The sequence below is a fragment of the Loxodonta africana genome, chromosome 12 (assembly GCF_030014295.1).
Source record: "Loxodonta africana isolate mLoxAfr1 chromosome 12, mLoxAfr1.hap2, whole genome shotgun sequence".
NCBI lineage: Eukaryota > Metazoa > Chordata > Mammalia > Proboscidea > Elephantidae > Loxodonta > Loxodonta africana.
Genome location: NC_087353.1, coordinates 47,966,284 through 47,990,598, shown reverse-complemented (window position 1 = coordinate 47,990,598; position 24,315 = coordinate 47,966,284). Strand labels below are relative to the sequence as shown.

The 24,315-nt window shown below is 39.3% G+C and overlaps 1 protein-coding gene and 1 pseudogene across 6 annotated transcripts in view; one reads left to right on the top strand and one right to left on the bottom strand.

Moving 5' to 3' along the window:
• Positions 1-3,976, top strand: part of LOC100672665 (uncharacterized) — a 35,908-nt pseudogene extending 31,932 nt beyond the window's left edge.
• A 1,776-nt stretch (positions 3,977-5,752) lies between these two features.
• AP4E1 (adaptor related protein complex 4 subunit epsilon 1) overlaps positions 5,753-24,315 on the bottom strand; it is a 127,789-nt gene continuing 109,226 nt past the window's right edge. For 4 of the 6 annotated variants that reach the window (XM_003420520.4, XM_064295205.1, XM_023539487.2 and 1 more), the window contains 4 exons: positions 12,176-12,736; positions 10,596-10,786; positions 9,029-9,186; positions 5,753-8,850 (listed from right to left, as the gene is read on the bottom strand). In XM_003420520.4, coding sequence (XP_003420568.2) covers positions 8,690-8,850; positions 9,029-9,186; positions 10,596-10,786; positions 12,176-12,736 — 1,071 coding nt within the window. In that variant the 3' untranslated portion in view covers positions 5,753-8,689. The remainder of the gene's footprint in view (positions 8,851-9,028; positions 9,187-10,595; positions 10,787-12,175; positions 12,737-24,315) is intronic. The other 2 variants (XM_064295204.1, XM_023539489.2) reach the window with 2 other exon arrangements.

The window sequence follows — 24,315 nt, the reverse complement described above, 5'->3', positions numbered from 1 at the left end:
ACTGAGTGTTATACTTCAGGATAGATCTAGAAACGTTCTTTTTGACAATGAATTTGATACTATTCCTCTTCAAATTGTCATTCCAGGCATAGTACACCACATGAGTATCTGATTCAAAATGGCCAATACCTGTCCATTTCAGCTCACTAATGCCTAAGATATTGATCTTCAAGTGTTTCATTTAATTTTTGACAACTTCAAATTTTCCTAGATTCATACTTTGTACATTCCATGTTCTAATTATTAATGAATGTTTGTGGCTGTTTCTTCTCATTTTGCGTCATGCCACATCGCCAAATGAAGGTCCTCAAAGTTTTACCCACATCATTAAGGTCAACTGTACTTTGAAGAATTATTTAGGAAATAATATTGGGATCATTATTCCCTGTCCTTGAGCATAGAGAATGTGACCCAACTGGAGTTGGGCTCACAAGGGCTCACAAGGACACAACAACTGGGCTCTGATGTATAAAGACAATAGCTAAAATAATCTTGTAAAATATCTTTCAGGGAATCTTTCACATAAGCCAGAACACAAACGACTTCCCACTCTTATCTTTTTCTATTAACATTTAGTGAATGGAAATTTGTTGGACCAGTGAAGACCCTCCTGTTATTACTGCAACCCATACCAATCATTGAGAGGGACAATTCAAAACGTAGGATCACAATTTCTAGACAATCTGTGAAAAGGTGAAGTTTTCCAGTGGTTTTGCCCATTTTGTACTGTTAATATACACTGATGACTCTGTGGACTTGGGAAGACATGGCTGTGGCAGCATGCTTGTCCATTTTCCCATTCTTGCTTATTCTATATTTCCTTGGACTAGGAAAGGCATGGCTGTGGCAGCATGCTTGTCGCTTTCTTTTGCCTTTTTGAATATATGCCGAATAAAACTTTGTTTTTGCTTTACTAAACTTTATGATGTTTTTTACCCTTCAACAGTTGTCAGCTCTTCCCCAGCAGTATTTTGAGTGTCTTCCAACCTGAGGGGCTCATCTTCCAGCAGTATATCAAACAATGTTCTGCTGCTATTTATAAGGTTTTCACTGGCCAATTTTTTCCTGAAGTAGATCACCCAGTTCTTCTTCCTAGTCTTAGTCAGGAAGCTCCACTGAAACCTGTCCACCATGGGTGACCCTGCTGGCATTTGAAGTACCAGTGGCATAGCTTCACAGCAAGGTGCAAGCCACCATAGTCTGACAAACTGATGGACAATGAGGGAATATAAGGAGTGAAGATGTGCAATTAATCTGGTTTCTAGGCATTTTTCTCTCACAGAAACACAATCTCTGGGCTCTCATCTATCCATTTGGTACAGGTCCTGCCAGATCTCATCAGGGAAAAACTTCCTGAGGCCAGCCATTTAGTAACGTTGGCAATTTAATGCTTTTGTGAAGGAAAGGTACTCATCCACTTAGCAAAACAGTTTAAAATAACTAAAGGAAATTGATTCCCTTCCTTGGAAAGCCACCCACAATCTAGCTGCAACCATTTACAAGGACCCACTATTTCTTCAGCATTAAAGGTGGTTCAGGAAACTCATCACGTTTGATATCATCTGTACTCTCTACACTCCCAGCCCCATCTTCTCTGTAGGGGCCACCATCCGTAACTTCTTGGAGCTCTCTGGGACTTACCTTTTGGGTGCACTCCTACCTTGAATCCATGCACCTACCATAAAAAGCTTTCTGTGCAATGCATACAAAACACATCTGTTAAGTAACTCAAACCTTCCTGCCACTTTATCCCAGAGGGCCTGTTCCCTTTGAGCTTTCCTAATGCTGTTGATGTTATTAAAGTATAGGTGGTCCTCTCATTATCATAGCACTCACTTTTCTAAAGAAATAAGTGTTGCTGATTTGCCTGGTAAGGCTGCTTTATCATACTCATTAGCTCTTTATCTTTAACTTCCTTGATCAAATGTCCACTCCTTTCTGTCCTAGTACAAGTTCTTTAGGTCAATAAAACTTTATAGACGTCTAGGTACTTGACTACTAGCCTAAAGGTTGGCACTTCAAACTCACCCAGAAGCACCTCAGAAGACAGGCCCAGTGATCTGCTTCAGAAAGGTCATGGCCTTGAAAACCCTATGGAGCAGTTCTATTCTGCTCACAGGGGGTTGTCATGAGTCAGAATGGACTGGATAGCAACTAACAACAACATCATAACACAAAAAAGTCCCCCCCTCCAACATAATTTCATCTGTAATCACATTGCACTTGCAGGGAGTATCTCTTAAATGACATGGCACAGTCTTATAAGACCTAACTTTGATTTAAAAGATAAAACCAAAGCCACTATCCCTGTCCTTGAGTATAAAGAATGTTACCCAGCTGGAGCTGGACTCATAAGGACCCACAATAACACATCCACTGAGCCCTGTGGTATAAAAACAATAGTTAGGAAGGACAATCTTGGAAAACACCTTTTAGGGAAACTTTCACATAAACAAATCATAAACAGAGCACAAAAGACCCACATACTTTCCACTCTTACGTTTTTCTATTAGTGTTTAGTGAATGGTAAGATTTGTTGGACCAGTGAAGACCCTCCAGACTGTCGTCACTAAAGCCTGTACCAATGATTATTAATAAAGACAATTCAAAATGTAGAATCACAGTGATTTAGCAGTTTTTAGCCATGTGAAAGGGTGAAGCTTTCAATGATTTTACCCATTTGTAATGTTAATATATACTGATGATTCTGTAACATTTCTTGGACTCAGACCAGCTCTGGCAGCATGCTTGTCTTTTCCCAGTTTTGCCTCTTTGCACGTAAGTCAAATAAAATCTTTCTTCTTGCTTTACTATAACTTTGTGTTTTCACCCTAGGACACCTTTCAGGCTGGTAGAGGTCTCATCAAGCAGTCACGCTTCCTCTCTTCCATCTGGTACAAACTGGCATATTTTCCTTCTGTTGACTTATATCTATAACCAGACCAGATGCCTTGGAGAAAGGAGGCGTCCAGTAAAAAAGCATTTGCCATTTCTACAGTTAACAATCTTCACATGTAATTATGTTCATCATGTTGTTCAACTATCACCACATACCCTTCCTAACAGATTTGTTTCCCAGACTCTCAGCTGATAGTCGGAGTGTGTGGTCACCCACCTCAATCCTGAGGCTGCTAGTACTGCTGTAGCCAAGGCTGACAGAGAGCTGGAGCCCACCCAGGTGGCCCTGAGGGGACCTCTCATACATTTAGCTCCTAGCCATCTCGCGGCCCTTCAAGCAGGACACCTATGAGCTCATGATCACCTAAATCCTACGGGTGTACAACCACGGGGGCCAGGCCCTGTCCCTGAATGCGGGGGAGCTGGCACTCCTGGGCACCTGACTGGCGATGCCATCCTCATCTACCACTGCAAGACCCTGCAGGGCGGCTGCAAGATGCTGCTCATCTGGCTGCTGCTGGCCTGGTGCCAGTGCTGGGAGTCCTCCCTGCACTTCGAGGCCATCGAAATGCCCTTCTGGCCCTGGACCAGCATGAAGGATGGCATCCAGCTGGTGTGCAAGCTGGATATGCTGGACTGAATCTACCACAACCCACTGACAGCCTCCCTGAGGGACCTTGCGCCCTGGCGACCTGCACCAAAGGTCGTGCCCTTCACCCAGGGCCTTCAGTGGTGGCTGCTGACAGCCAAGCCCTCAGACCTGTGGCTGTCGCTGGTCAGCCTGCTGGTCAAGGGCATGAAGGTGCTGGAGGCGATGACGGAGATCCAGATCATCGCTGACGTTGTCCTATTTGGGTGTGGGAGCCAGCCCTGCTATCCCCAGCTGATGCTGGGGCCCAACCCCACGCTCAAGGACCTCATGGGCTGGCTGCTGGGCCACTGCATGCCCAAGATGGAGAAGCAGCCCACCAAGGTGCTTGTGAAGCTGAACACTGGGGAGGCGCGGCTGCAGCAGACGAGCAGTCCTGTTGTGGGAACCAGGCCTTCAGGAAGGAACAACCCATGTGCCACGATTTAGGCTGAGGCTGCCCAGTCCCGGGACCGCTGCCTGTTGGCAATGCAGCAAGGGGGGGAAAAGAAGTGTTAGAGTTATGTTCAGGCAAAATGGGACATAGAGTATATGAAGAGTGTACGCGAGTCCTTCCCTGCGCATCCCCAGGATGGACAGAGAACCTTCGCACTTTTTGTGGGGCAGGTCGCACCCTGTCAGAGCCCAGAAGAGAGGAGTGTCCTTGTCCCCAGCCACTCCTGTGCATCTCACTGGCCAGAGCTTGACTGTGGAGCACAGTGAGCAAGAGCCCTCAGGGTCAAGGTGCGTGGTCAGTTCACTTCTGCCTGTGTACCAAAGGGGGTGGGCACAGCAAGGCCCCCACCCCTATGTCTCATAGGCCCTAGAAGCGCTATAGGCCAAGCAGAGAGACCCTTGAAGCATTCCTTTTTTTCTTTAAAGTTATTAAAAATGTAGCATTTTTATTTAGTACTTTAAGCATTATGACACTTTGATTTTAGTGGTGCTCATTTCCTTTCTTGTAATGGTTTTTCTCAAGAGCCTTTTTCGTACTGACTTTCTCCTGCAATTCTGGATGTTGGTGCCACAGTGCTCGGCACGTGGACGCCATTAAATGGCCAGGGTGTTTAAAAAAAAGACCAGATGGCTTTTCTTTACTTCTTCTTGGAAATTAATAAAACAATTGCAGGATCACTGACTTTGGGTGGCCAGGTCTTTCTAGTCATTCATTAATAACTGAGTGCCTGTCATGTACCAGGCAAAACGACATAAAAATATACACATGTTGAGTTTCTGTTGAGGGTGATGAAAAAAATCTGGAAAGAGATAGTGGTGATGGTTGTACAACGTGATGAATGGAATTAATGTCACTGAGTTGTACACTTAAAAAATGCTGAAATGGCAATTGTTTTGTTATATATATTTGTACATTAAAAAAATCAGTTACATAAAGAGGTAGTCAATCATAGAGGACAAAGTGTTAAGGACATATGGCAGCCAGTTAATTAATAAAACATATTTTTACAGGAAAAAAGGCTGAAACAGCAAATATTCTGTTATATATATTTTTACAATAAAAAAATACACATGGTTCCTAATCATAGAAAGCTCAGTCTCTCATTATGCACGCACATGAACAAGTAACCATCATACAACCGTTAACCCTGGCCCATTTGGCTGCAGCCACTCCTACCTTTAAACAAACCTTTTCAATTACTACCATGAGTGTGGTGCATTTAAATATCTTTTTCTGACAGGCCCCCCAAAATGGGTCAAGTCTCAAAACTTTTTTCCTGTTATACTATATTTGCAGCCAACAAGAGATATAAGTCACTGGGGTTCAAACTCTGTTTCTGATCTGGCTGTGTATAAGAACACACAACACAAAGATGGCAAGGACACTCAGCCTCTTTGGTCACTGAGTTTCCAACTGGTTTACTGTGTTTCTTGCACCTTGAGGCATTACAGAAGCAGAACACACTGCTTTGAATGCTCTGGTCTGTGAGGATGAAAGCAGGTGATATGGACAGGCACCCTGAGGATTAGTCCACACTCTAACCTGCTCGAGGCCCACAAAGCTCTCTCTGAACATCACACAGGAATATCAGTATCTTTACTTTTAACCGATTAGATCAGATTCTTCAAGGTTGTAATAAGTAAATTATTCTTTCCACTCCATACCAATTGCTTCTGCTCTTTTTTTTTTGGTAACGCCTATCAAATTAAATGGTATTACTTATTATTCAGCTATTTAGATAATAAAGAATATATAGATCAAAAAAAAAGTACAGATCACTTTGTATTTATTACATTTTTAAATGAACTTTTCAAATTACAGAATTCAACTCCAAAGTAAGGTAATCAGTGTCTGTAGTTATTCACTTGCATTTTTCCCGTGTTAAAATCTTAACACAGCAAAACGCCTTAAAGACATATGAATAGGTTCGGGTACACTTTCAGTGGCTCACAATCATGACACAATGACCACATCTATCCATAAAAATATAAGGCAAATAGCTTAATATTTTAAAATGTTAATGACATAAAAGGAAAAACAAAATACTGCACTTTAACCACAACTATTTTGGTAGGTGGCAGAATGTTGTTTAAAATAAGGGTCCTGGGCAGAGCATATGCTGTGCTTGGCATGCATGGCACGTGAGCGCTCTAGCAGCTGCTCAGGTCCCATTGGCAGTTTCTCTAGAAGGATCCCATCTTGCCTGGAGTCTCTGATCTGCCTGCCTCCACAGGGACCATTAGGTCAGGAGGCCTGCCCCTTCCTCCTCCACCTGCCCATAAGGCTTCCCTGGCTACCCTTGATTCTCTCCCAGATTCATACTTGCTGCCATCTCCATTCTCAGCAGATGCCTGGCCCAGAACTCAGAGCTAAGCATTCCCACCACAGCTCGTGCCCCAGATGTTGCTCCATTCACTTGACTAAATTGCAACTGTAAGGTAAAGAGAAGGAGTCTACACACAAAAATCATTCTCCCCATTTTTAAGTTACATGTCCTACATTTCAAAAAAGGTTGGTGATGCCTGATTTAGAATTTAAAACATTGAGTTCAGGCAGAATATAAACTGAAGCTCTTTAAAATCTACTTTTTTCTATTAGTTGTTTGTTTTTGAAATTATAAAAATATAAACATTGTAAACATTCTGCTAAACATTTCAGTTAGAAACCCTGTCATCTTGCTTTTTATTTAGTAGGTTCAGAAAGAACACAAGTGACACCATCATTCCTTTTGGCTGACCCTAAAATCATGCTCCCAGCCCTAAACCTCCCATTACACATCTCCCGTCATAGAAGGCTCTGCACACCAAGCATGTCTATCGTGACAGCTGCTGATGCCACTCATGAACACACCCTGAAACAAAGCAGCAGATGAGCTCGGTGGGATCTCTCCCAGCCAGCTGCCCATCTGCTTGCTGGGCATCTTACACCTACTGCTCCACACCTGACCCAGGCTCAGTGGCTATGCAAACACATGGAAGGATGGACACACAAAAATTGGAGCACTTCCTTTGCCACAATGCTGCACTCCTTTGCAAAGTGAGAGGGGACTTCCTCTCTTTGTCAGAGTAACAGCAGACTCAGGTAAGGAGCTAAGGAGAAGGATGCTGCTGGCAGAGGTAGGAATAAAAGCAAAGTGATGAGGCCACCTTGCCAGTGTCCACCATACCCCTAGAGTCAGCACATTCCCTTCACCATGACACTGCTGGGAGCTTGGGGGTGAGTCCAATTTTCTATTCAAAAGGAGGAACCACTGCAGGAAATTCCAGTCACTTATCATTATTCTTGTAGCAAGGTTTTACTGTATGTTTTTAAAAGAATGAAATTAACAAGATGTTATAATTCAAAATGAATAACAAAATTAATCATAAAAAAAAAACTGTCTTTGTTCTCTGAGGGAAATATTCTAAGACACAATGGACTAATGAAATCTATCAGCTCTGATTAGCTATGATTAATGAGATAACCTAAAACCAGAATTCCTGACCAAGGTGATAAACAGTGCCAATTAACCGGAGGATTAACTGCAATGACTTAAACCTACATTACTGAATAGTCTCCATGGCTAAGTGTGAGCAAAAGTGAAATAATAAATATTTACCATAGCACCATAAGGTTTTGTAAAATACTACTTCAGTTTTTAAAATTGATGTACAATCTCAATATTTTGGTGCATCATTCATTAAGCTTACTCTCTTCTTTTACTGATAACAATTCTGACTGAGGCCACATAGGCACAACTATAACACGAAAATGACATATTTTATTGAAGAAGCTGTATGGTACACTTTAAGAGAGTCATTGCTTCGGCTATATCCATTTGAGTACCAGAGGCTTCAAAGGCCAGGAAGTATAGCTCTGCCATTTATCTAAGCCCAAATTTAAATTGGCCAAAAGAACTTAAGTGGTAACTATTTGCCATAACTCAAAAGGCCTTTTATATTTGTCTGCTTTGGTACTGTGTGCTCTTATGGATTTTGCTTCTATATGATAATATTTAATACATGGGTCTGAGTTTTTAAAATGAGAATATAGTGATTCACTTTGAATTTTAAAAATAAATGCAGTTGGAAAACAAATTTTTAGTCAAATTATATGGAACTATGTGTGACAAATTCCCTATAATAAAAACATTTTATCACAGATTGATTCCCCCCAATATCCAGCATGCTCATGGATTCTATACAACTGCCAGTGTGGGCTATCCCAACTTAGTTCAACACCAATCTAAGCAAAACATAACTGAAAATACTGATTTGCCCACCACAAAGGATATACTGCATTCCAAAGCCAAATATGAATTAGGTTTGGGATAGCAATTTTATGTCTCCTCTCCATTAAAGCATAAAACTGAGACTTGGCTTTACTACAAATCAGCTAGCACTACAGTAAATCTGCTATAAAATTATTTATAATAAAATAAATATTTTCAATCCCTCTACACTAAGTGATATATAAATCATTAGCAGTTTATAACATTAGCTTAGGTCACTTTTTTAGACCCAAACATACTGTATAATCCTGAGTAAAAGGTTAAGGTTACAGTTTCTTGGGGAACTTTTTTGACCAGGAATCATAAGGGACATAAAACCACAACTCATAATAATCCCCATTTTCATCATAAGTACCATGAGTTCTTTTTACTTTGGTAAATAACTATCTATGTAAACCTTTTATTGTGATGGAGTAAAACATAAGCAGAGCTTCTGCTAGGACCCCTCCATCACTTTTTGACACTGATACAGTACATAGTCAGGAAGAGTAGAGCAGGAGGATCTGAACCACAGGGCTAATACATCAGCATGAACTCGGAAATGCAACAGGCAGGGGACAGATGGGAGCAGCTGACAGGCCAACAGCCCTTCATTGCCTGCAACAAAACAAAAATTTTACATTCTTTAATGTAGTCTGAACAACACACTCATCGGAAAGACTCTTCTAACAGGGAACACAGCTCTAAGAGACCTGACCTCGTCAGAGTTAATGTGTGCTCCGATTGTGAGAAAGTCCCCACCAACACAGCGCTGCCTTTTTATAACTATACCAACCTATAATGTCAACAATATGAAGTCTCAGCTTCTGTTGCAGGGTCTTTAGGGCAGAAGGCAGAGCAGCTTGAGATTCTGACATTTTTATATTTTGCTTCACATCGTTTGCGAAGGATAACCAAAGTTTGCCAAAGTCTTCAGTTGAGATTTTTAATGGTCTGAAAATAATTTTCAAAATTAGATTTATGCCCAGAAGAATAAAATGATTCTAAATAAGCAAATAAACACATTTCTAATAAAACATAAATCTAGATCCCACAAAATTTATGTTTTTAAACCCAATGAAATAAAATAGTGAAAGCAGATGTTATTAAATTGCAAATGTCTTTTCTATTAGTCTTTCTAGTAGATTTTAACAATTTCACAAATTCTTCAAATATAATATACAACTTTTCTTTCATGTATACTTTGTATTTGGGATAATGAGATACTCTATCAGAGTCATGTAAAAGAGTAGGAACACAAAGACCCAGTACCTTGTATAAATTAGACTAACAGAAAGAATTTTAGCAAATGTATTAAAAAAAAAAAAAAAGGCTCATGAAACTAAAGGTCTAATAGTTAACTGGGTATCTGTGCAAGTAGGATTTTAGGAAACTTTTATATTCTATTTACATTTTCTATAGCATTTGAATTTTTATAATAAGTACATATTGATTTTATAATCAGGAAAAAAGATACATATGACTTCATTAATATGCACAGAACTGTTTATGTTACATGTACTGTGCTTCTTAAAGTTACTAACACTCACTGCTATGGAATATACCTTCACAGCCACAGAATGTAAGCTTTTTGAAGGCTGGATTCTATCTTATGCAGCATCACTGGTATAAATAGAGTCTGACAAATTCTTCAATACATTTACTGAAAGGCTGTAAAGCGTGAGCAAAAATCATGGTAATGTAAATAACACAAGTGGATGTACAGAGGTTAAAAATTTTAGATATTATTTTGCATTCTTGGTTCAGACACCCTTTACTTAAAAAAATGTTCAAACACATTACAATATAGTTATAAAACTAAAAGAGCAGAATAATTAAGAGACTATTTTCAATTGTGTTGATAACACTGCACAGTGCTGCATATAATGCTAAAAACTTAATGCAAGCTTAATAAAAAGTTAGTAACTGTTGTTTCTTGAAGATCTCTAAAGCTTAATGAACAGATTTTATGAAAGAATAAATCAGATGAATGAAATACAAATTGAGACAAACTTTTAAAACTTAAAAAAAAAACAAAACCATGAATAATCTTTGAAGTTATTTCAGTTTAAATGTTACTTCCTCTCAGAAGTGTTCCCAGATCATCAACTGACCCCAGCTAAATCAGGTCCCCTGTTACAACTTCTCATTGTACCACTTACTTTCCCTTCATAGCGCAATGAATAATTATGACTGCTTTGATGTGATTGTTCAGTGTCTCCCTCCCTAGACTGGAAGCTCCCTGAAAGTAGGGACTGTGTCTATTTTTGTCATAACCTGGCATCATTCGTCTGTCCAGAGAAGATACCCAATAAGCATTTGCTGAATGAGTAACTTGAATGAACATTACAGAAAATATTTACCTAATAAAATCTAGTAGTGATACGGTTACTGAAAATTCCAGCTGAGCAGAATGACTATCTATCATTTCATAATTTACAAAACCAGAAACAGTCCCTTCTGTAAAAGGTTCTTCCATCTGCACACTATGTTGAAAGTTTTTCATGCTTTCTGCTTCCATTACTGGCAAACAGCATTCAGGTTGTTCAGTGATCTGTAAATGAAAGTAATATAAGTTCTGAAAAAAGGATCAGTACAGACCATTATATGGATACCAATTTTCCATTTAATTGAAGTGATAAAAAGCATACCAATGTGAGAAATTAATAACAAACTATAATGCAAAGATGCCTGACAACTTCACCTAAGAAAAACTCCCTAGCACACATACTTAAGAAACGATAGTACACAGGTCCAAATTATGTAACAAATAGCATTATAATCAAAACCTATTTATAATTTTTTTTTAAAGACTACTAAATTCTAGTCTTGTAGCTCTCAATCCTGGTTGGCACCAAATTTTTATAGCTAGGGGCTTTAATTAAAAAAAAAAAAAAGATACAGGTGTGTTCTCTTCTCCTCCTCCACCCCTACTCAAGCTCTGGCTGCAGGGCTTAGGCAACTAGGTTGGGTTTTGTTTGTGTTTAAGTTTCACTGGTGATTCACTGTAATACACATCTGGAGTCAGAAACTTCTGCCCACTTAGTGGCCCATGCAATGTAACAATCAACACATTCTAGCTCAAAGAAGAAACCGGTTCAGTTTTATAAAAGTGTGATATACTGGTCAAATCTCATTATAACTTCACCAAGGGCATCCAAACAATAATGCAATAAGCCTTACTTCCAAAAATCACAATGACAGACTCTTGGAACTATGAAAGAGGAAGAACTGATACCCATGTACTAAGTACACAATAAATCTGTGAGAGAAAGAGAAATTTAACAGTATACACATTTATCCTTCAATATTCTTACTCCTTGATATTCCTGAATTTATGTAAGCTTTTTTTTTTTTTTTTAATGACACAAGAATTTTGTTTAGGTGTTTATGACAAGAATGAATGTAACATTTAAAGAGCACCTGAAAAGAACAAAAAATACACCCTTAAAATAATATAATAAAACTTAACATGTGCCGTGTAGGCCGTAAGCAATAAACGGACATTATCTCATTTAATGTACAGCTAATAGGAACGCCATATTAGCATCCTTATTTTACAGATGAGGAAATTGAGCCACTAAGCAATTAAATAACTTGTCCATGGTAACACAGCTAATATATACCAGAGGCAAAATTCAAAGCCAGCAGTCTGAGTCCAGAGACCACATTCTTAACTACTATGCTCTATCAAAACTCACTTTATATCTATGGCCTTCCCCAATACAATCTTTATCATGTTTCCTTCTTTATCTGTCTCTTTTGAGCAATTCTTCCCCACTCTGAGTAATAAAAAAATTTGTTATACTGTTTGCTTTTGTTGTAAGAGGGTAAGAAAAATGTGGAAAAAAAATTTTTTTTTTCATCAGAAGAGCCATCTGCAGAAACAATAAGGAAGCACTATCCATATAAGGCAGATATGGTGAACCATTCACTGTCTTACCTTGAAATTTTCTGCAGGAGCAATTTCTAAGTTAGCACTTTTCAATTCTGAATGACTCTTATTAGCAACCGACCAGACCATCAATAAACAATCATCTTTCCAAATTTTGTAAGACAACACTGATATAGTTTCATTACTACAGACCTCCATGAGATCTGAATGCATGTGTTCAGTAGGTTCTTCTGACAAAGAAGAAGCTACAGAGATTTCTTTGGCAGCTGGGGCTGGAGTAGATGGAAAAGGGTAAAAAATTTCCAAGTTGTTATCAGCAAACAAAGAAGGTGCAGACATGCTGCAATTTGAGGGCTTCTTAACCATGGGCAGTGCTGTGAATAATTCAGAATCCAAAAGTTCCGAATTGAGGGAAAATTTCTTTAATCCTTTGTCTCCTCTATCCTGTGAAGTATCCAAATAATAATCTTCTTCATATGCTGCATTTGACAAAGAACTAAAGGAAGAGCAGGTCATATTATGAGTACTGGTTGTTTCTCCACTTTTTATTATTTCCTTGACTTTTGATTTCCTTCTGAATTTGTGAGAGACAGTATCTGCTTTTCCCAGCTGTAAAAATAAAACATAATAATAATAACATAAAAAGAAATCATTTTTACTGAGCATGAGTTTAAACATTCTTCTACATTACAAATGAGTAATTTACTAACTTGCTAAGGCTCTATCTATAAAGTATAAATTAACAAAGAATCAGAGATGAATAAAATGTTAAACCATGAAATTTTGACAGGTATATAACTGCGATCCATTAGCAAAATCTAATTCTCATTCAAAATGCATAAAATCAGAAAAAGAAATAAGGTCAAAAAGTCAATTGTGAACAATTCTAAAAGCCTATTAGATTTCAGAATTTAGACTGCACAGTGAGAAACCTAAAGTGTACACCTAAAAATGTTCAATCGGCAAATGTTGTCATATATATTTAAACAAACAAAAAACAGTGAGAAAGCTGGTCATTTTCTTAGTTTCTAAATTGTCCTAGAGAAACCTAAGATACCCTCAAATACAGGGATGGCCCAAACTCTGGTTTAGTAATCTATAATAATCATGATTTCATGTCATGTGGTCAATTAGCAGTGAAGAAAAATTGGTTTTATCACAACAATCAACTGATAATAGGTGACTGGAACACCCAGAAAGAAAGAGTTCTATTAACTGTTTAATGAAATTTGCCACATACACAGGAGACAGGAACAGCAAATTCACTATCCTTGATCTAAACCTTCTGAAGAATGGTCTGCGAATATTTGTGAAAAGAATGATGGTTCAAGAGTTCCCTTGTCTCTCAAAGTCCTATCTAGAATCAGTACAGCCGAATGGCACTATTCTAAGTCCATGTCTCTATTCGCCTGGAGCCTTCGACATTGGGCGGCCATGCTACACTTAATTCTAATTAACCAGAATTCTAATTACCTCTTTCAAACCTCCTTTCTCCTCAAGCCCCAACACCTTCTTCCTACTCTCAACATATGAGTTTGTCTCTTACCTCCCAAGTCAGAATTCATCAAACAAGAGCTAACATTCTATTAAAAGTGAAAATAAAGGGAAGTGGGGGGAAGGGGCAAAGGACTTCCACTGTTAGTCATGGGATTCGAATCAGATATATATTAGACTGGTATTATTTCTCAGGTCACTGATGCTCTGTTAATTTCTTTTTCTCTGTGCTTCTTTTGGATACCTTCTATTACTCTGTCTTAAGTCATCCAGTTTGCTGTTAATCATAAGCCACATAAATGAGAAGATACCGAAGTGACACCTTTATTAACATATTTACAGAGAAGAAACAGCCAATCTAGAATTGCACACTCTGAGAAAGTATCTTTTAAAAGTGAAGGTGAAATAAAGACTTTTTAGACAAAAGCTAAGAGAATTTGCCACTAGTAGACCTGTTGTAATGGTTAAAGTTGTGTGTCAATTTGGCTAGGCCATGATTTTCAGTGCTTTGGCAGTTATGTAAGTAGTGTGGCAGTTTTGTAATGATGTGGTCATCCTCTATGATGTGATCTGACATGATCAGTTGTACAGGTAGTTTCCTTGGGGGTATGGCCTGCATGCAACATACATATGGAAGTTCTCACAAAGCTTGCTTGCTTGCTCTGGATCCTGCAACTGGCTCATCATCATCTGAACTCTGGTGTGTGGGACTTGAGCCAGTGGTTTGCCATACTGCCTGCCAATCTTGGGATTTGTCACCCTCCACAGGTCTGTGAGCCAGCAGCATGCTATCTGACCTGCTGATCTTGGATTCATCAGACTCCGTAGTCCGTGAGCTAGCAGCCTGCCAGCTGACCTGCTGACCTTGAGTTTGTCAGCCCCTGCAGCTACGTGAGTCAGAAGCCTTCAGCTTGACATCTGACTTGCGACTTGCCAGCCTCTTGAACTGCATAAATCATTTCCTTGAGATAAATTTCTCTCTCTCTCTATATATATATCACAACAGGTCTACTAGTGACAAATTCTCTTAGAGATATATATACATACACACACATTATATATACATATGGGAACCCTGGTGGCGTAGTGGTTAAGTGCCACAGCAGTTCGAATCCACCAGGAACTCCTCAGAAACTCTATGGGGCAGTTCTACTCTGTCCTATAGGGTTGCTATGAGTCGGAATCGACTCGACGGCACTGTGTTTGGTTTTTTTTATATATATGTAAATACACACACACACACACACACACCTGTACTACAAGAAATGTTTAAGAACATTCTTCAGTTGCAAAGAAAATGATACCAGATGGAAACTTGGATCTATAAAGTTCAAAAGAGTACCCAAAATGGTAACTGTGTGGGAAAATAGAGCGGATATTTTTTGCTCATTTTTTATTTAAAAGATAATTAACTAAGACAAAAACAGTAACAATATATTATGCATTTAGAGGATTAAAATGAATGAAAATAATACCACAAAGAACAGGATGAGGGAATGAAAGTATACTGTTATAAAGTTCTTACATTATACATGAAGTGGTATAATATTACTTGAAGGGGGTAAGTTAAAGATGTATACCATAAACTCTGGAACAATAGCTTAAGAAAAAAAGGTATAGTTAATAAGTTAACAAATTAGATAAAATACTAAAAAAATTCTTCATCTAAAAGGAGGAGGGGAAAAAAGAAAAATAAAACAAAAATAGATGTGACAAACAGAAAACATATGGCAAGATGGTGCTTTAAACACAATCACAAGGATAGTAATATTAAATGTAAATAGTATAATCATACATATTAAAAGAGATTATCAGATGGATAAAAAAGCAAGAGCTATATATTACTACCCATAAGAAACTCACTTTAAATACAAAGAAATAAATAGTCTGAAAGTTACAGGATGGAAAATATACTAAGCGTAAGAAACCTAAGTGACTTTATTAATTGTAAACACAGGAGAATTCAGAACAAGGATATTACCAGAGATAAAGGGAAACAAGGTCATTATATTACCATTTCATGATGACAAAAGGGTCAATTATCAAGAGGGCATAATAATCCAAAATGAATATGCACATGGTAACAAAGCTTCAAAATACATGAAACCAAAACTAACAGAACAGAGAAGACAAATCCACAAATACAGCTGGATATTTTTTACACTCTTCTCTTAATAACTGATAGAACAAGTAGACAAAAAATAAGATATAAAAGAGTTGAAAAAACACTATCGGGGGGCGGAGCCAAGATGGTGGACTAAGCAGACGCTACCTCGGATCCCTCTTACAACAAAGACACGGAAAAACAAGTGAATCGATCACATACATAAAAATCTACGCACCCTGAACAACAAACACAGATTTAGAGACGGAGAACGAACTAATACGGGGAAGCAGCGATTGTTTCCAGAGCCTGGAGCCAGCGTACCAGTCAGGTACGGCACAAGCACAGAGAGCTGCTCCACCCCCCTGAACTAACCCCGGGAGGGAGACCAGCCGGTTCCGTGGGCAGCGTGGGACGCAGCTGGTAGGAGAAGTCCCCAGGAGGCAGTGACTGGTCTTGGAGCAGGAAGAGCAGCGTCCCAGCCGGGGAACCGTCTCGCCGGGATTTGGACTGGACGCAGGTACGACATAAACACGGAGAGCTGCTCCACCCCCCTGAACTAACCCCAGGAAGGGGCCCAGCTGAGTCGCGCGGGCGGCGTGGGACGCAGCCGATAGGAGAGGTCCCCGGGAGGCAGCGACTGGTATTGGAGCGGGGAGAACAGCTTCCCAGCCGGGACACTCGGTCACGGCACAAGCACGTGAAGCTGCTCTACCCATCTGAACTAACCCCGGGAGGAGGCCCAACTGGTTTACAAGAGGGGCACGGCCACGCGGCTGGAGGGACGAGAAGTCCCCAGGAGGCAGCGACTGATTTTGGAGTCGAGAGTGCACCGTCCCAGTAGGGGAGCCTTGACGCTGGGCGTGGGGCTGGAAGCGGAGGATCTGACTGTGACTCCAGCGGGCCAGACCCCCCGGGGGCAATCTCCACACAGCCAGCACACATAGGCGACGCGCCCCGCGGGAGTCTCAGATATAATAGTCATTCCAAGCAAGACAAGCAACTCTGGCTATATTCTGAGGTGCTACTCTCCTATCTCTCTGTTCCCTCCCCCACCCTCCCCAGGTGGCTTCATTAACATCCGAATAGCCTGAGCCACAGGGAGAACTCTGATAGGGGTCTGACTGCATTTTTTTTTTAGCGGATTTTCTGGAAAAACTAGTTTCCCATTGATGGCTCGAAGACAACAATCCATATCAAACCACTTAAAGAAGCAGACCATGACAGCTTCTCCAACCCCCCAAACAAAAGAATCAAAATCTTTCCCAAATGAAGATATAATCCTGGAATTATCAGATACGGAATATAAAAAACTAATTTACAGAATGCTTAATGATATCACAAATGAAATTAGGATAACTGCAGAAAAAGCCAAGGAAACACACTGATACAGCAGTTGAAGAACTCAAAAAGATTATTCAAGAACATACTGGAAAAATTAATAAGTTGCAAGAATCCATAGAGAGACAACATGTAGAAATCCAAAAGATTAACAATAAAATTACAGAATTAGACAATGCAATAGGAAGTCAGAGGAGCAGACTCGAGCAATTAGAATGCAGACTGGGACATCTGGAGGACCAGGGAATCAACACCAACACAGCTGAAAAAAAATCAGATAAAAGAATTTAAAAAAATGAAGAAAACCTAAGAATTATGTGGGACTCTATAAAGAAGGATAACCTGCGGATGATTGGAGTCCCAGAACAGGGAGGGGTGACAGAAAACACAGAGAAAATAGTTGAAGAACTCCTGACAGAAAACTTCCCTGACATCATGAAAGACGAAAGGATATCTATCCAAGACGCTCATCGAACCCCATTTAAGATTGATCCAAAAAGAAAAACACCAAGACATATTATCATCAAACTCACCAAAACCAAAGATAAACAGAAAATTTTAAAAGCAGCCAGGGAGAAAAGAAAGGTTTCCTTCAAGGGAGAATCAATAAGAATAAGTTCAGACTACTCAGCAGAAACCATGCAGGCAAGAAGGGAATGGGACGACATATACAGAACACTGAAGGAGAAAAACTGCCAGCCAAGGATCATATATCCAGCAAAACTCTCTCTGAAATATGAAGGCGTAATTAAGATATTTACAGACAAACACAAGTTTAGAGAATTTGCAAAAACCAAACCAAAGCTACAAGAAATACTAAAGGATATTGTTTGGTCAGAGAACCAATAATATCAGATATCAGCACAACACAAGGTCACAAAACAGAACGTCCTGATATCAACTCAAATAGGGAAATCACAAAAACAAACAAATTAAGATTAATTAAAAAAAAAAATACACATAACAGGGAATCATGGAAGCCAATAGGTAAAAGATCACAATAATCAAAAAGAGGGACTAAATACAGGAGGCATAGAACTGCCATATGGAGAGTGATAGAAGGTGATATAGAACAATACAAGTTAGGTTTTTACTTAGAAAAATAGGGGTAAATAATAAGGTAACCACAAAAAGGTATAACAACTCCATAACTCAAGATAAAAGCCAAGAAAAACATAAAGACTCAACTAACATAAAGTCAAACACTATGAAAATGAGGATCTCACAATTTACTAAGAAAAACGCCTCAGCACAAAAAAGTATGTGGAAAAATGAAATTGTCAACAACACACATAAAAAGGCATCAAAATGACAGCACTAAAAACTTATTTATCTATAATTACCCTGAATGTAAATGGACTAAATGCACCAATAAAGAGACAGAGAGTCACAGACTGGATAAAGAAACACGATCCATCTCTATGCTGCCTACAAGAGACACATCTTAGACTTAGTGACACAAACAAACTAAAACTCAAAGGATGGAAAAAAGTCTATCAAGCAAACAATAAGCAAAAAAGGAGTAGCAATATTAATTTCTGACAAAATAGACTTTAGACTTAAATCCACCACAAAGGATAAAGAAGGACACTATATAATGATAAAAGGGACAATTGATCAGGAAGACATAACCATATTAAATATTTATGCACCCAATGACAGGGCTGCAAGATACATAAATCAAATTTTAACAGAATTGAAAAGCGAGATAGATACCTCCACAATTATAGTAGGAGACTTCAACACACCACTTTCGGAGAAGGACAGGACATCCAGTAAGAAGCTCAACAGAGACACGGAAGATCTAATTACAACAATCAACCAACTTGACCTCATTGACTTATACAGAACTCTCCACCCAACTGCTGCAAAATATACTTTTTTTTCTAGCGCACATGGAACATTCTCTAGAATAGACCACATATTAGGTCATAAAACAAACCTTTGCAGAGTCCAAAACATCGAAATATTACAAAGCATCTTCTCAGACCACAAGGCAATAAAACTAGAGATCAATAACAGAAAAACTAGGGAAAAGAAATCAAATACTTGGAAAATGAACAATACCCTCCTGAAAAAAGACTGGGTTATAGAAGACATCAAGGAGGGAATAAGGAAATTCATAGAAAGCAACGAGAATGAAAATACTTCCTATCAAAACCTCTGGGACACAGCAAAAGCAGTGCTCAGAGGCCAATTTATATCGATAAATGCACACATACAAAAAGAAGAAAGAGCCAAAATCAGAGAACTGTCCCTACAACTTGAACAAATAGAAACTGAGCAACAAAAGAATCCATCAGGCACCAGAAGAAAACAAATGATAAAAATTAGAGCTGAACTAAATGAATTAGAGAACAGAAAAACAATTGAAAGAATTAACAAAGCCAAAAGCTGCTTCTTTGAAAAAATTGATAAACCATTGGCTAGACTGACTAACGAAATACAGGAAAGGAAACAAATAACCCAAATAAGAAACGAGAAGGACCACATCACAAGAGAACCAAATGAAATTAAAAGAATCATTTCAGATTATTATGAAAAATTGTACTCTACCAAATTTGAAAACCTAGAAGAAATGGATGAATTCCTGGAAAAACACTACCTACCTAAATTAACACATTCAGAAGTAGAACAACTAAATAGACCCATAACAAAAAAAGAGATTGAAACGGTAATCAAAAAACTCCCAACAAATAAAAGCCCTGGCCCGGACGGCTTCACTGCAGAGTTCTACCAAACTTTCAGAGAAGAGTTAACACCACTACTTCTGAAGGTATTCCAAAGCATAGAAAATGACGGAATACTACCCAACTCATTCTATGAAGCCACCATCTCCCTGATACCAAAACCAGGTAAAGACATTACAAAAAAAGAAAACTATAGACCTATATCCCTCATGAACATTGATGCAAAAATCCTCAACAAAATTCTAGCCAATAGAATCCAACAACACATCAAAAAAATAATTCACCCTGATCAAGTGGGATTTATACCAGGTATGCAAGGCTGGTTTAATATCAGAAAAACCATTAATGTAATCCATCACATAAATAAAACAAAAGACAAAAACCACATGATCTTATCAATTGATGCAGAAAAGGCATTTGACAAAGTCCAACACCCATTCATGATAAAAACTCTTACCAAAATAGGAATTGAAGGAAAATTCCTCAACATAATAAAGGGCATCTATGCAAAGCCAACAGCCAATATCACTCTAAATGGAGAGAACCTGAAAGCATTTCCCTTGAGAACGGGAACCAGACAAGGATGCCCTTTATCACCACTCTTATTCAACATCGTGCTGGAAGTCCTAGCCAGGGCAATTAGGCTAGACAAAGAAATAAAAGGTATCCGGATTGGCAAGGAAGAAGTAAAGTTATCACTATTTGCAGATGACATGATTATATACACAGAAAACCCTAAGGAATCCTCCAGAAAACTACTGAAACTAATAGAAGAGTTTGGCAGAGTCTCAGGTTATAAAATAAACATACAAAAATCACTTGGATTCCTCTACATCAACAAAAAGAACACTGAAGAGGAAATAACCAAATCAATACCATTCACAGTAGCCCCCAAGAAGATAAGATACTTAGGAATAAATCTTACCAAGGATGTAAAAGACCTGTACAAAGAAAACTACAAAGCTCTACTACAAGAAATTCAAAAGGACATACTTAAGTGGAAAAACATACCTTGCTCATGGATAGGAAGACTTAACATAGTAAAAATGTCTATTCTACCAAAAGCCATCTATACATTTAACGCACTTCCGATCCAAATTCCAATGTCATATTTTCAGGGGATAGAGAAACAAATCACCAATTTCATATGGAAGGGAAAGAAGCCCCGGATAAGCAAAGCACTACTGAAAAAGAAGAAGAAAGTGGGAGGCCTCACCTTACCTGACTTCAGAACCTATTGTACAGCCACAGTAGTCACAACAGCCTGGTACTGGTACAACAACAGGCACATAGACCAATGGAACAGAATGGAGAACCCAGACATAGATCCATCCACGTATGAGCAGCTGATATTTGACAAAGGACCAGTGTCAATTAATTGGGGAAAAGATAGCCTTTTTAACAAATGGTGCTGGCATAACTGGATATCCATTTGCAAAAAAATGAAACAGGACCCATATCTCACACCATGCACAAAAACTAACTCCAAGTGGATCAAAGACCTAAACATAAAGACTAAAACGATAAAGATCATGGAAGAAAAAATTGGGACAACCCTAGGAGCCCTAATACAAGGCATAAACAGAATACAAAACATTACCAAAAATGATGAAGAGAAACCCGATAACTGGGAGCTCCTAAAAATCAAACACCTATGCTCATCTAAAGACTTCTCCAAAAGAGTAAAAAGACCACCTACAGATTGGGAAAGAATTTTCAGCTACGACATCTCCGACCAGCGCCTGATCTCTAAAATCTACATGGTTCTGTCAAAACTCAACCACAAAAAGACAAACAACCCAATCAAGAAGTGGGCAAAGGATATGAACACACACTTCACTAAAGAAGATATTCAGGCAGCTAACAGATACATGAGAAAATGCTCTCGATCATTAGCCATTAGAGAAATGCAAATTAAAACTACCATGAGATTCCATCTCACACCAGCGAGGCTGGCATTAATCCAAAAAACACAAAATAATAAATGTTGGAGAGGCTGCGGAGAGATTGGAACTCTCATACACTGCTGGTGGGAATGTAAAATGGTACAACCACTTTGGAAATCTATCTGGCGTTATCTTAAACAGTTAGAAATAGAACTACCATACAACCCAGAAATCCCACTCCTCGGAATATACCCTAGAGATACAAGAGCCTTCATACAAACAGATATATGCACACCCATGTTTACTGCAGCTCTGTTTACAATAGCAAAAAGTTGGAAGCAACCAAGGTGTCCATCAACGGATGAATGGGTAAATAAATTGTGGTATATTCACACAATGGAATACTACGCATCGATAAAGAACAGTGACGAATCTCTGAAACATTTCATAACATGGAGGAACCTGGAAGGCATTATGCTGAGCGAAATGAGTCAGTTGCAAAAGGACAAATATTGTAGAAGACCACTATTATAAGATCTTGAGAAATAGTAAACCTGAGAAGAACACATACTTTTGTGGTTACGAGGCGGGGAGGGAGGGTGGGTGGGAGACGGTTTTTTTATTGATTAATCAGTAGATAAGAACTGCTTTAGGTGAAGGGAAAGACAACACTCAATACATGAAAGGTCAGCTCAATTGGACTGGACCAAAAGCAAAGAAGTTTCCGGGATAAAATGAATGCTTCAAAGGTCAGTGGAGCAAGGGCGGGGGTCTGGGGCACATGGTTTGAGGGGACTTCTAAGTCAATTGGCAAAATAATTCTATTATGAAATCATTCTGCATCCCACTTTGAAATGTGGCGTCTGGGGTCTTAAATGCTAACAAGCAGCCATCTAAGATACATCAATTGGTCTCAACCCACCTGGAACAAAGGAAAATGAAGAACACCAAGGCCACACGACAACTAAGAGCCCAAGAGACAGAAAGGGCCACATGAACCAGAGACCTACATCATCCTGAGACCAGAAGAACTAGTTGGTGCCCGGCCACAATCGATGACTGCCCTGACAGGGAGCACAGCAGAGAGGCCCTGAGGGAACAGGAGATCAGTGGGATGCAGACCCCAAATTCTCATAAAAAGACCAAACTTAATGGTCTGACTGAGACTAGAGGAATCCCGGCGGCCATGCTCCCCAGACCTTCTGTTGGCACAGGACAGGAACCATCCCCGAAGACAACTCATCAGACATGAAAGGGACTGGTCAGCGGGTGGGAGAGAGACGCTGATGAAGAGTGAGCTAATGATATCAGGTGGACACTTGAGATTGTGTTGGCAACTCTTGTCTGGAGAGGGGATGGGAGGATAGAGAGAGAGGGAAGCCGGCAAAATTGTCAAGAAAGGAGAGACTGAAAGGGCTGACTCAAGAGGGGGAGAGCAAGTGGGAGTAGGGAGTGAGATGTATGTAAACTTATATGTGACAAACTGATTGGATTTGTAAACGTTCACTTGAAGCTTAATAAAAGTTATTAAAAAAAAAAAAAAAACACTATCAATCAACTTGACCTAATTGACACTTAAGAACTACTCCATCTAACAAGGGAAGAATGCACCATTTTCTTAAGTGCATACAAAACATTCAACAAGATAAGCCATAATATGTGCCTAAAACAAGTTTCAATACATTTAAAGAAACTGAAATTACACAAGTATGTTCTCTGACAATAAAAGAATTAAAATAGACAATAATAGAAAAATATCTGGAAACCCCCAAACATTTAGAAATCAAACAACACACTCTAAATAGTTCATAGTTCAAAAAGAAATTACAAGGGAAATGAGCAATTATTTTGAACTAACTGAAAATGAAACTACAACATACTAAAATTTGTGGGGGAGGCAGAGCGAGATGGTGAAGTAAGTGGACGTGCTCATTTATTCCCCCAGCAAATAAATCACAGAACAATGAATAAAAACAAGCATAGACTGAGATTTCAGAACCCCAGACAGTAGCTGAGGTGCTGGAGAGTTGGGATGAGTCCAGAAGCAGGGAAGAGGAGCAGCAGGGGTGGCACAGAATCTGAGAGAACCTACCCACTAATATTGAGAGCACTCAGTCATCACAGTCATTTTGGGGTAGGGCTGGGCAACACACCAAACAAGGGACAGAGAAGGGAGCTAATCTGAGGAAGCTGCAGTCCAATTTTTTAAGGTGGCAAAGACTGGCTGGGTAGTTTGTGGGCCGCACAATTGGGAGGGGTGAAGGGAGACCATGGGGCTGTGAGAGAGTGCTGTTGAATCTTGTTGAGGCCCGAAAGAGACATGCACTAGGACCAGGAGAAACTGCAAAGGCAGTAGGGAGGGGGAATACTTTGGACAGATGGGCAACACAAAGGAAATGGCTGGCTCCCTGCCCACAGCAGGACATCGCAGGAGAGCCTGTGAAGGGGCGCTCATGAGGAAAAGATATAGAGAGCCCCCCACCACTGCCACAAGGAAGTTGAGCCCTACCACTTACGTCAGAGTCTGCAACTAGCTAAACTCCCTCTCCTGTCCATCCAGAACTGTATTAGCACTTAAAAAAAAAAAAAAGAAAACCTAAGGATATAAGGTGCTCTCTAGCTGTTCTCAGAATACACCATGCCCACTGGGTTGATTCTGACTCATAATAACAC